Below are 13604 nucleotides of genomic sequence, written 5' to 3'. Positions count from 1 at the left end.
ATTGCTAGCCCACCTGACACAAAACTGGGTATTCACAATTAATTTGTTAACTGCTGAGCATAGTAATATCACTTCCACTAAGCTGGAAACACAGAACAGTAAATATTCTGAGGTACTGTAACAAAGGGTCATAAGTAAATTGTTAGAATTTTACCCATTTTGTCTTACATTTAGTGCAGAAAATTGTTTTATTATAGTCTTCAAGTTAATGTAAAACTATTTATTATAATTTAAAATATTTGTCTCTTAGACATATTTACCAGATTATAGACTAAATTGATTTGGATTACAATAAAAACCCTTCCTTAGTACAAACACTATGAAGTACTTTGCAAACCAGGAATTGAATTTCTTTAGTACTGAATAAAGAACAGAACACCTGTGAGAAGAGAAATCAGTGGTGATATATAGACAGCATACATACCAATTGCAGTTATGATGCCACTGAAAAAGACTTGCCTCCGATGCTTTTTCATCAGATCCTTCCCTCCATCATAGTGATTCTTTGTTTCAAGAAAAGACAAAAAACACACAAGATCTTAAGATCACTTTCCCAAGAAGCTTCTGTCCTCTACAAAGCATGTAACCCATCGACCACTACATGAGAAACAATGGTCTCACCTTTTCACTTTTATCTGCCTGATTTTGAGAGGGAACCAGAGTTGGCTCTGGAATAAAATTGATGATGAAAGCAAATACTACGACACCTCCAAAAAACTGGACTCCTCACCCAATGAAGATAAATGAATAAGACTAACAGAATACGTCATAAAATTCAAACTAATTTCAAAAAAATATGAATAGTAATTCCATGTCAAGATTGATGAGAGTTAACAACACTATAACAGCACCTTGCCAGCTTTTATTGGTAGGAAAGAGTGAAGGCAAGGGAAGCATACATACTCACCCACAGATTCGCTTTTAAAAAGCCAATCGAGTTGATAGCATTATGGACCAAATCTAAGAAAGAGATGCTGAGCATAAGACCTGCTGCAAAACCCTACAGAATCAAATTGTTTCAGCATTCCAATATTCCAGGTGAGCTATTTATAAATAGATCGCACTGAGTAATTCAATTACGTAGATGCTATAACCTGAAGAAGTCCAAGTACTTTCAACTTAGGAGTAGGGTTGATAACCACAAAAAGAGCACCTGTTTTTATCACATGCCATCAACTTCTGTATCAGCCTTAATTATCAGCATGGTTTAGTACAACTACGAAGTGACAGAAATGTTACTCAAAGAGTCCGAAATCCAATTTGAATTATATATATCTCATTTACAGTAGAAAAGCAATTATTATAATAACTTTGAAAAGGATAGACAAAACAATATCTGTTCCAATGTTCAGATGGAAGTCAGGAGACCGGAAAGTTTGCTATACCATAATTGCCACTAAACTGGGATCAACTTAAAGAAAGAACAAAATCCCAACCATAAATAAATTTTGAATAAATTTCTCCATTTGTAAAGCTATGAAACATATGCAGATAATTGACATGAATATCATAACTTCTAGACCTAAGAAACATACAAACCGAAATCAAAAAATATCTCTGAAATATTATGACATCCAACCATATGCAATGAACAAAACCTTAATCAGACACAAAGAAGAAATCCATAGACTACACACCAATCTCATAAAAGCCCTATCCCCCAAAATGAGAACTAGCCCATGAAATTTAGATCAGGGAGAATGTGAGAGTGATGAGAATTGACAAGAATTGAACAGATCAGAGAAGCATGACCCGCATAAGACCCGCGAGTACCCACGGGTCTGCACAGGTCTTATGCTGGGCCGGGTCACCCGCATAGAACCTGCAGATAAGACCCGGACCCCGCAGGTTGAGCATAAAACCCACGGGTAGCCTATTAGACCCTCATCGGACCCGTATAGGACCCGTCGAGCCTCAAAAGGCACAAATTCTTCAGAATTTTGATTTTTTTTTACTTTTTTGGAAATGAGGTGGAGGGAAAGGGAAATTGGAGGGAAAAAATGCTTTATAAGCACCTCTCTCCCTTCCATTTCTCATTCACTTGTCATTTGAGTGTTTGGCTAAGTTTATGAGCGTTGAGCAGTGAAGCTAAAGGAGGCTAAAGGAGCTCTTGGAGGAGGCTAAAGGAGGCTTCATCGGATCGGACTCAACTTCAGGCAAGCTTCATGAATCTTGTTTGAATGTTTTCCATGTATTCAATTTTGTTTTTTTTGTTTTTAAATTTTTTTTATGTTTGCATTTTTTTTATTTTTTTTATGTTTGGGGCTGCATGTGGCTGAGAAACTCAGCCACAAGGCCAAAAAAAATTGCAAATTAAAAAGAAAAATTCAAAACCAAAAAAAAAAAAAATCACCATGCCACCAAAGGGTTCTAGACAGTCTCGTGATCCGGCATAAATTTATAAAAAGTATAAATACCACCTAGCCAGAATTCCTGGGAATGGTGTGGCGTGTTGTCAAAGTTGCCCTAATGAAGTCACTACTGAAATGGCAGTTGCTTTGGAATCCATTAAAGAAGAAGGTTCTAAGAGGGCAAGAAGGAAGGATGAGATTGTTGGGATAGGTAGACCTTCATCTCAGAGTGAAACATAGTTTCAAAGTCCAGGTATTGGTGACTCTTCTTCAAGTGTTGTGACAAATAGGAGTATAACCTCTTCTTTCTTCAGTCCTCGTACAACTGCAGGATCTCAACCAACCTTAGAGATTTTTAATGAAAAGAAGAGGAATGAGGAAGATATGGCAATGAGGAGGTTTTGGTACCATAACAATCTTTCATTCAACTATGCAAAGTCTTATTTTTATTAGCCCATGGTGGATGCCATTGCAAGCGTTGGCCGTGGATACAAAGCTCCATCTTATAATGCAGTTAGGGGGCAAGAGCTAGATGAGGAGCTTGAGTGTGTCAAGGAACAGTTGGAAAGCATTAAAAGCTCATGGAAATTTACAGGTTGTACAATTATGTCTGATGGGTGGACAGATCAAAGGGGTAGAACAATAATAAATTTTGTTGTAGCTTGCCCTAAAGGAACCATGTTCCTAAAATCCATTGATGCATCTGCAAATGTAAAAGATGCACATTTGATTTTTTCATTGTTGGTTGATGTGGTGGAGGAAGTTGGGGTTGCAAATGTTGTCCAAGTAATCACGGACAATGCAGCAAATTATGTGGCCGCTGGAAGGTTGCTTTGTGCCAAATATCCCACCATTTTTTGGACTCCATGGACTGCCAATTGCATAGAGTTGATGCTAGAGGACATTGGGAAGTTGGAGAGGGTGCAAGATGTTGTGCAAGAATGCAAGCAAATTACCAAGTATATTTATAATCATGCTTGGGTGTTGAACCTTATGAGGGAATTCACACAGGGTGAGCTTAGTCGCCCAGTTGTCACACGGTTTGCTACAAACTTTCTTTCCCTCCAAAGCCTTTTGTATGAGTACCAAGCTTTGAGAAGAATGTTTTGTAGCCAGCAATGGGTATTTTGGAAAGATAGCACAAAACTAGAAGCATTGTTTGTGAAAGCATTTGTCTTTGGTGATAGTTTGTGGGACAAAGTCACTGAGATTGTCATCTTCACTGATCCCCTTGTGAAAGTCTTGAGATTGATCGATGGAGAGAAACCTCCAATGGGATATATTTATGAGGGCATGGACAGGACCAAAGAGGCCATCAAGACTTTTTATAAGGGAAATGAATCTAAATATCTCCCTATATGGAAAATTATTAATTTCAGGTGGGACAGGCAACTACATTCACCATTGCATGCAGCAGGAGCATATCTCAATCCGAGCTTATTATATAGTGAGGGGTCTAGCATTCAAAGAGATCCTGAGGTGATGAGAGGTGTCATGATATGCATTGAGAAGATGTTCCCAGATCAAGATATTCAGGGCAAAATCAACATACAACGAGATACATACAAGGAAGCATCTGGCATGTTTAGATTCAGCTCAAGCCAGCGTCTCAAGGACAAGAAAATGCTTTGTAAGTGCAAATTGTTAGAACTTAGCCTGTAAATTTGCTAGTTCTCTTTTATATGTTTGGCATTGCAAACTAATAACCTTTATTGTTATTTTTTTACAACTCATTGGTGGATAGATTGTGGCGCTGAGGCACCACAATTACAAGAATTCGCCATCAGAGTTCTGAGTCAACCCTGCAGTGCTTCTTCTTGTGAGTGCAATTGGTCAGTGTTTGAGCACATCGACAGCAAAAAGAGAAACAGGTTGGACCATGAGAGGTTGGAGAAGTTGGTTTTCATCTACTACAACCTTCAAATGCTCACAAAACAAGTGCAACCAAAGGATACAGATCCAATTTTATTGGAAACTATTGATTTAGAGTCTGATTGAGTTGTGGAAGAGGAGGCCCCTGATTTGAGTTGGCTTGATGAAGAGACTAAGGATCTCTCTACTTTGCCATCTCAAATGGAGACTACAAATACACCTGCCTCACAAATGTTTCAGCCTTCCGATGTTAGCACTAGCTCCACGAAGGCTTCTTGTAGGCGTGGTTGTCCACGAGTGATGAGACTCAAGATTGTTATGAGACAATCATTTATCATTTATGACAAATGTATTTGAATTTTGAACTTGCTGACATTTTTTATTTTAATTATGGAATTATGAGTCCTTTTCTTATTGAGTATCTAAATGTTTTGCTTACAAAAATCGAATATCTTATGTTGTACTTTTATAGATATGGGATGATGTTATGAATTATTGCATATATTGTGGTTTTTATAACTTATAAGGATTGGAATTGTCATTAGTTTCTTTTTTGTGTTTAAAAATTACCATATTTTAAGTTATTTTTGTATTTTGACGAGTCTTATAAGAGTCGTTCCCGAGTCTTATAAGGGTCGGCGAGTCAATGTCGTGACAAGTCTTATACGAGTACGAGTCATGCAACATTGGAACAGATAAACTGAGCTGTGAGAAGCCTGCCTAGAGTATTAAAAATACCACTTGTTATAACAATCTTCTCAAATATATTAAATAAGTAGGACCTACTCTCTCTTCGCAGCATGCAGAAACAGACTAATGGGCTTTTACTGTGCAACCCCCGCTCCCCCCTTTCAAACAGCGTTGTTGGATCTTTTCATAAAGGGTGATTGCACTAGGTCACAAAGACTGCTAATTAATGTCTAACGAATGACCATAATAATTAGGTCAATGGTGTTAATTTTTCTTAGGGCTACACTATTCTTAGCTTTGATAATTGCATTTCATTATTTACATATTGAATTCTACTCGCAGTATCATAACATCATTAACAATATATCCAATTATATAGAAAGAACAATATCATCATCAATGTAGCGGAAATAAAGGAACAATAACAATAGAAAAAAAGCATTCACACATACAAAATTATACAAACACCAGGATTGGTCAAAGACCAAGGCAATGTTGAGAAATCTAGGGTAGAGACAAAAGGTGATTTCTCTAGTAATGACAACTGCTTGTGAATACTTTTTATTTCTTTTGATTAGGTTCTTCTTTAGCTTTGATTATTAAAGTGTTCTCTTCATCAAACAGCGATCGAAATATAAACAACAATGAGACAAGGGACACAAGATGTAGGCGATCAGCCAAGGCCGAAACCTCTCCAATTTGAGAGGAAAACCCAAATGGATTCTTCTTCTTATAGAATCTTCAAGTGATGAATTCCAAGACCAAGACCCTTGACCTACTAACCTTTCCAAGACCAAGTCATAAGGCTTTCTTGAAATAATTCTTCTTCCTTGAGTCAACGCTAGTCAAACAGATTGTTCAACTATGGATCTCGACTTCTTCTTCATATTTCTACCTATTATCACAGGCCTGCAATTCTCAGCCTTTTCACTCTAGATGAAGAAGGCGTTGGGGATGGCACTGGGAGTGGACTCTGTTGTGCTCTAGAAGCTTAAGAACTAGGAGCTATAGTAGGTAGACCACGTCCTCTACGGGTGACCATGGTAGGTGGTGTTACCTCCTCCTCCTCCTCTGCAGCTGCTACCCCCTCCACTACCTCCTCTAACCAATCAAAGGTTGACTCCATAACAGGCCTCTCGGCCTCAACCCTCTCTACAACAGTGGTGTCAATCCCATCCAATGAGATGGCCTTCACATCAGGTGTCTTCTCAAATTGTCTCACCCACAATCGAAGATTGTAGTAGATGTAGACCATGTCATTAAGTCGTTGGGACTGCAACCTGTACAAGGGTCATAAAAAAAAAAATTATAAAATAATAAATTAATAATTATAAAAAAATTATTATTTAATGAATTCAAAAAATTAATTGGAATATTTTTAACCTGTTGTGCTTTTTGGTGTGTATTTTTTCAAATACACTACAGTTGTGCTCGCATCCGGAGGAGCTACATGTTTGGCTGAGCACTCGAATCGCAAGCCTTTGGAGGTTTGGTACTCTGTCACCATAACTTCTCCACCATGCATCTACAACAAATAAGATAAACATAAGAAACAAATTGAAATTTGAAGTTGAAGCAAAGTATGAAGAGACAATGAAATTTGAAACAAACTAAATCTTACCTGGCATTTTAGTCTTCTTATACACAATCGCCATGTCAAAGCTAAATGTGGCATCTGCCATCCTGTATATCTCCATTTCTTTGGATATTTTTGCACATTCTGCTGCAGATGCACCATCTTCTAAACACAAGTGAAGAATCCATCCATGACCTCAGCATCATATAAGAAGCCACAGGAGTAAGAAAATGCAGGGTTCAGGTAGATCCCTGCAGCATGAAAGGGACGATGGAGTGTATTGTTCCATCGGTCATCAATCACTTTCCCATATGAGTTGTCTCTGAAACCCCTCATCCCGCTTATCATCATAGTCGCTGTGAATGGATTCCTTGTCCCTATCCACGGCCTCATACAAGTGGCCCATTGCGGGTTTGTCTCCATCAACTAATCGAAGAACCTTTACCAAAGGTTCAGTAATGCTACACACCTCTTGCACTCCCGCCCAGAAGCTTTCCTGGTATGAAACTAACCTGCATATGGCCTCTCCCTCTGGTTTGCGGCTATATGGCAAAGCACGCAACTCCTCTGAAAGAAACATTCTCTTCACATCCCACATAGAATTTAGAAGGGATTAAAGAGATATGAAGCTAGTGGCAAAACCTATAATGGCAAGGCGCACCAACTCCTTGTTGTTGGCGAGTGTTCTCATCAAATTAAGCACAGATGTGTGATTATATATCAGTTTTGTAATGTTTTTTGATGATTCAACATATCTTTGACAAAAGGAATTTTTCCTTTGTCCTCCAACATCAAATCAATGCAGTGTGCAACATAAGGTGTCCAAAATAAGTTAGGATACCTCTCCATAAGCATCCTGCCAACAAGAACATAATTTACAACATTATCCATTATGACTTGGACAACATGTTGTGGACCCACCTCCTAAATGAACACGTCCAACAAATCATATAATAACTGTGCATCTTTGTTTTGTGCAGATGCATCAATAGATTTCATAAACATTGTTCCCTTGGGGCAATTAACCAAGAAGTTAATAAGGGTTCTACCCTTTTGATCGGTCCAACCATTTGACATCACAGTGCATCCTGTGTGTACCCATGAACCCCTAAACTCCTCCAATCTCTTAGTGCATTCAGCGTTTTCATTTTGAAGAATGTGCCCCCTAAAGTCGTCATATGAAGGGGGTTTGTACCCCCAGCCAACAATAGCAATAACATCAATCGCAAGCTAGAAAAATGAATTGCTTCTAGCAATGTTGAAAGAAATATCACTCCAAAGAAGACACCTGCCCAACAACTTGTCAACTTCTTCCTTCTCCCTTTTTTAAGAGCTGACGCGATAGATAGTTGTGCTCCAGGTGTGGTTCTAGGAAAACAATGATGAGGTAGCTATGGGGTTGAGTGTAGACGTTGTTGCTAAAGAAGAACCAGTACTGCTCTCATGGTCACCTCCCAATCTTGCCACTCCACCCCCTGCCATTTGACCCTTCAGAGTTGCCTTCATCACTTTGGTTGTCTCTATTTCTTCCAATGATTTGATGGCTCTACAAATGATTTCTAGATTTGTGTTTGTGAAAGGCCCTACCTCATGTCCAGGAATTTGTGCAAGGTGGAACTTCAATGTTATGAATAAAATATAGATATACATAATATAAATATAAATAATAATAAAACATCATAAATAATGATTAATTAGTAATTAGTTAAGGAAGAGGTATGTCCCTAAAGGACATGATTGTTCATAAAGGGGCACCTGCCTAGGGTATATAAGGAGGCTCTCACTCTCATTTGTAACATCATTCTCATTCACACATTTTAATATATATTCTTGTATCTTCAATAGAGATCTTCGTATTCCAAGTCTTCTGGAATATTTAACTCTGAGTATACGAACTTTGTTCGTTACATTGATATCAGAGTTGTTCGATCCTATGGCTGCTCAACCACTGCACAGAGCCAGTCTGATCCAGGTCCTTGGTCGTCGAAAGTTGTCAACTTCGTTGTTGTTGAAGTGTTTCACTACAAGAATTTGGAGTTTCTCCATTTCACCAGTTTTGTCATTCAAGCCTTTGGCCATTTAAAAAAAAAATCAAAAATTAAAATTACAAAAAAAAAATGGAAGAAAAAAAAGGAAAAAGAGGTTATACATATTAAAAAAAATTAAAAATGTTTTAAAAAATTAATATAAAATAAAAAAATAAAATAAAAATAAATCAAACATATTAAAAAGAAAAAATTATATGTATGAAAATAATTATTTAAAAAAAATAATAAATATAAAATATAAAAAAGGGAAGAAAAAGGGGAACCATTGTACCGAAGACAGCCACCACAGTTCACGTCACCACCACCATCTTTGCAAACCATTGTCGACCTGCCTGCCGTTGTCTGATGTCCACAGTGCCTGGTCGTTGTTCCTCGTGGTTGTGATAAATCGACACAAAACCGCATCTCATCTCCGCAACCACCTGCACTCTACCCAACCATTGTATGCACCTTCAACCCGATTTCCACCCATCGCTAGCAGACAAGCCACCACAGTCGCCCAAGCAATAGCACATTGGGTTGAAGTCATTGCTTGCTTCTCTGTTGTCGTTATCAAAATCATCACCTCTTACCTCAAACATCTGTGTGCCACTGTCCCAAACGACGTCTTCACTATCAAATCCTCCAGCCGACAATTCCCGAAAACCCTTCCAAGTCTCCTCCACCGCGTTGTACCCTATGCCTTATCGCACTACATACCTATTCCAGCTGCCAAAAAATTACTAAATCAACCATCCACATCTCGTCGGTCAGTGCAATTGTCCCCTGTCAACATTATTCGACCAATCCATTAATCCCCTGTCGCAACCGCTGGAATCTCTGAGCTACCGATTCAATTCTCCTTTCCACCCATAACTTACCATTAATATATATATATATATGTTTTATATAAAATCTATATATAAATTAATTATATATTTTATAATTATATTGTATAGTTTATAACGATATAGTTTTATAAGTATTTAATTAAAAATAAAAATAAAAATAAAATTATTATGAAAGTGATTTGAGAAAGGAATTCAAGAAAAGCACAGAAGATGAGTTCCAAACAACAATCATTATTTTCGACTAAATGTTCGTTTTGTATAACATACATTGGATATCCATGGATTCATAAAAATTGCAAATTAATTTGTCCAACGTGTGGAAAATTATTTAATGCGAAAGAATGTCAAGATGATGTATTGATGCAAATGACTGAACGAAAAGAAAAACTTGCAAAAATGGAATAAAAATTAATAGAAAAGAACGATAAAATTTTGCGTCTAAGGGACCATAGCCAAAAATTACTTGCAAAGGTCAAGCAATCCAAGGAAAGAAAGAAAAAATTAGAAGAAAAAAAGGAATGTGTCGAGAAGAAATTCAACAAGATTCTATCAAGAAAGGAAAAAGAAAATTTGCGCTTAAAAGACTTGAATCAAAGGTTATTAGAACAAATTAAGTGTTTAAAAGATGAGAAGTTTGAATGTCAAGGTAAAGTCGACTTAGAAAATGAGGAACTCTTATGTCTAAAAAATCATAATCAAAGTCTACTCACTCAAATTAAAAAACTTAAAAATGATAAGAAATCATTGAACAACAAATTAGAAGAATTCATCAAGAAAGAAATGTCAAAGTCTTCAATCCACGTTGAAGATACGTACATCGATCCAATCAATATCACAACTCAAGAAAATGACAAACCAGTTGAAGGAAAAACATATTCAGATGTTACAATTCAGATGATGGAAATTTCAAGAGTAAATTTTGTATCCAATTCAGCAGCATTGGTACCAGAAGTAAATCAAGAAATTGCCACACACTTGATAAGGGAAAGTCAAAACAGAAGAATTCCTTATCGACATCTAAATAACAAGAGTAGACTTTTCAACCAATCTACATACCAGTATCACTCAGAACATAAAACTTATGTTCCAAGGAATACTAAAGTTTGTACAATCCACTCAGGTGATAACAATTCATCACAAGTCTCCAGCCACTGCAAGATTCAACAGAAGATTAACTTAGCATGGTCTGATCCCTTCTTGGTGCGACAATTTTGTTTATCACTTAGAGGATCATACCAACTTGTATCAACGAAGATGACAGTGCTGAGACAAGAAGGAATTCAAAACAAACAAACAAAAAGAAATCAAACCTTTTTGTAATGTCCCTTCCTAAAATAATTTACCTTAAGTTCATTTCCACGGTTTTGGCATTTTCGGTGACTATGGGACCCACAATTTTTTGGAGAAAGACTTAGCAAAAAGGGAAGGCCAAAATATTTTTGCTAGTGCAGCATGGGGGCCACACGCATTAGTAAAACGCACTTGCCTAGGAAGGAATTTGAATTGCCAAGGAAGGGGATCAAAAAGTTGTTGGAGGGACCTACTTGGGGAAAGGCAACTCACAAATTATAAATAGAAGAAGCTCAACCATTTTTTGGGTCTTTTTGCCAATCAAACTTTCTAGTGTTGCTCAAGTTGCTAAGGCGGGTCACACTGTTGTTCAGCACCAATTTTTCCAAGCAGAGAGCTCACCGTTCTTTCGATGGACTTCGAGTACCACCCTAGGGAGGTCAAATTGTACCAAGTTGGAGGAGAGTTTGGAGAGATTCAGATATATACAAGCAGTCTCTCACTCAGCCAATGCGTATTCCAAGAGTACACAGGAGGGGATCACGCTTGGCTTATTTCAGCTGTCTTCCGATTAGTGTTTGCCAGGAGAAATTTGGCATAGGAGCTTCATGGGAAGATCAGTCTAATTGATGAGTTTTGGGGCAGGAGGTTGCTAATTGAAGGCAGTACAAATTTGTGCATCCAGGGCCTGCACAGTAGCCATTTTCTAAGCACACGTGGGAGTTTGAGGGGAGTGTTTTAGAGCTGGGTTTTGTCGAGAGAAATAAGGAGAACTTTCGGGTAGTGAGACTCAGCATTTTGTGAGTGATTAGAGGGATTTTTCAGGGAGTTTGCAGACAGGCTGTATTTCCCAGTTGTTGGGGGAGGACGTGGTAATTGGGGTCGAATTTCGCGGGTCAAAACCAGACCAAACCCTTCATGGGTTTTAGTGGGTTATTTGAGAGGAACTTAGCGCTAATTTTACAGAATTTTCCGAGCATCGGAGGTGGGGTTTCCAACAGTATCTTTCCAGCAAACAATGTAGTTTTCTGGTGTAGCGCAAGACATCATTGGAGCAACTCGTTCTCTCATCTGGGCTTTCTATTTTATCACCTGGGTCTTGTCAAGCTTGCCATTGAGGCAAGCCCAGGTGCACTCCTTCCACACCATTGTACTCTTGCTCCAATTATTTAATAAAATGGCTCAATTGGTTGACATTTCTAGAGTTTTTATGGGTGTTCACTGAATTTTCTGAAATTTTGTGTTGCATGTACTGTTTTGCTTTGCATATCACTGTTTTTCCTAATTAGGAACATTACAGTGGTATCAGAGCTCTGATCTTGGCTCAACCGTGGGGGAACTTTCCTATGAACAAGGAGGATAGGCAGAACGTTACTTACCAAAGGCAAAGGTACTGGAGCAAGGAGAGGGAGTTGGAGATTACACCTGATACTAAGGCACGTGGGAAGGCAGTAGTAGTAGCAAATATGGGGGAGCCAAAGAGTAAGGAGGAAGCAGCATTTGATAGCCTCTTGAAGGCCCTAAATGATTTAGCCAAGGGACAGAAGGAGATGTTGGAGGAGATCAAGCAGCAGAATAGGGACAAGAGCATCCATCGTGAGTTCCTATTTGGAGAGACTTTAGGGGCCTCACAACAATACGACCACCCATCACCAACCACTCACCCACCAGCTTTCAATGGGCCAACCAGGACCACGCTGCCTACTTTTCTACCATCAACACCTAGTGAGCAAGGTGGGTCGGATGACCAGATGCCCATGGGAGATTATTTCAGGGAGTGGCAATCCATGGGGGAAGATTTCAAGGCAGCCTTGTCCTTCAAAGATTATTGCCAGCTCAAACAGAATGAGAAGGGCAGGTACAGTGGGGGACCGAGCACACAGAGTTCAAAGTTGTAGCGTACTATTGGGAGGATGTATTTTCCCACGTATGATGGATCTACCAAGTGCACAGCTCGAGCTTGGGTGGAGAAGTTGGATACCTATTTCCAGCTTAATCAGATGACAGAGGTGGAAGCCATCAAAATGGCTACCTTGCACTTGGAGGGGGAGGCACACAATTGGTGGTTTCATGGCTTGTCCACACTAGGGCATGCCAGCGTGACCTCTTATGAGGACTTCACACGGAGAGTGGTGGAGTGTTTTGATAGGAGGGACCCGAAGGCTCACTTCAGGGAGTTGACCCAGCTTAGGCAGACTGGCCACCCAGAGCATTACATATCGGAGTTTTTGAGGGTCTCAGTCATGGTGCCAGACTTGTCTGATGCCAGGAGGGTGTACACATTTATAGAGGGGTTGCTTGAGCCATTGCGTGGACTGGTGAAGTCCCGCAGACCCACTACTTTGCAGGAGGTTGTGACTTGTGCCAGAGATCTGCAAGGGGCAATCCCCATGTCTAGAGCAACCATTCCATCATAGACTCCCTATGTACAGAAGGGGAATGACACTAGGCCCCCACCACAAGGAGCAAGCCCAGGGGCGTGGGCAGTTAGATGAGGAGACCAAGACAGGCCTCCAGAGGAGGAAACTATGTTTTACTTGTCGAGAGTCGTGTGCACCAGGGCACAGGGGCACAGCGGGCAAGGCCCACTACATCGAAGTCTTCTCGAATAGCAACCAGGAGGATGATATGGAGTTGGAGATACGCTGGGGAGATAGCGAGGTACAGGTAGAGAGGGGACCACTACCACCACCACCACCTGGGGGAGCACCTTTCGCACCATCTGGGGGAGTCCTCGCTTCTTTGCATGGAATTCCCAAATTTTTGACCCTGAGGATCAGAGGCACAGTGCAGGGACAGTGTGTCTCAGTCTTGGTAGACAGTGGGGCCACCCACAATTTCATTGATGCCCAGATGGTTCAGAGGCGAGGTATCACTACAGAGGAGTTCGAGGGGTTCTCAGTTCTGGTGCCAGGGGACAGGACTATGCAATGTACCCGATATGTTC

At 39.5% G+C, this 13604-nt stretch overlaps 1 protein-coding gene and 1 long non-coding RNA gene across 8 annotated transcripts in view; both read right to left on the bottom strand.

Annotated features, from left to right (window-relative positions):
* The window catches only part of LOC149154467 (ZIP metal ion transporter family), a 311479-nt gene that overhangs the window by 275838 nt on the left and 22037 nt on the right, over positions 1-13604 (bottom strand). For all 7 annotated transcript variants that reach the window (XM_089439031.1, XM_089439034.1, XM_089439032.1 and 4 more), the window contains 4 exons: positions 1095-1153; positions 908-1000; positions 622-717; positions 425-503 (listed from right to left, as the gene is read on the bottom strand). In XM_089439031.1, coding sequence (XP_089295157.1) covers positions 425-503; positions 622-717; positions 908-1000; positions 1095-1153 — 327 coding nt within the window. The remainder of the gene's footprint in view (positions 1-424; positions 504-621; positions 718-907; positions 1001-1094; positions 1154-13604) is intronic.
* On the bottom strand, positions 6292-8572 carry LOC149154468 (uncharacterized). The gene is made up of 2 exons (XR_016262526.1): positions 6535-8572; positions 6292-6438 (listed from the first exon to the last, which is right to left on the bottom strand). It is a non-coding gene; the product is annotated as an uncharacterized LOC149154468 (long non-coding RNA).

Source organism: Pinus tabuliformis, chromosome 9, assembly GCF_031772625.1.
Source record: "Pinus tabuliformis cultivar Carrire ecotype Pingquan chromosome 9, CPIR1, whole genome shotgun sequence".
NCBI lineage: Eukaryota > Viridiplantae > Streptophyta > Pinopsida > Pinales > Pinaceae > Pinus > Pinus tabuliformis.
The sequence above is the reverse complement of the archived record's forward strand: the minus strand, read 5'-3'. Positions and strand labels throughout refer to the sequence as shown.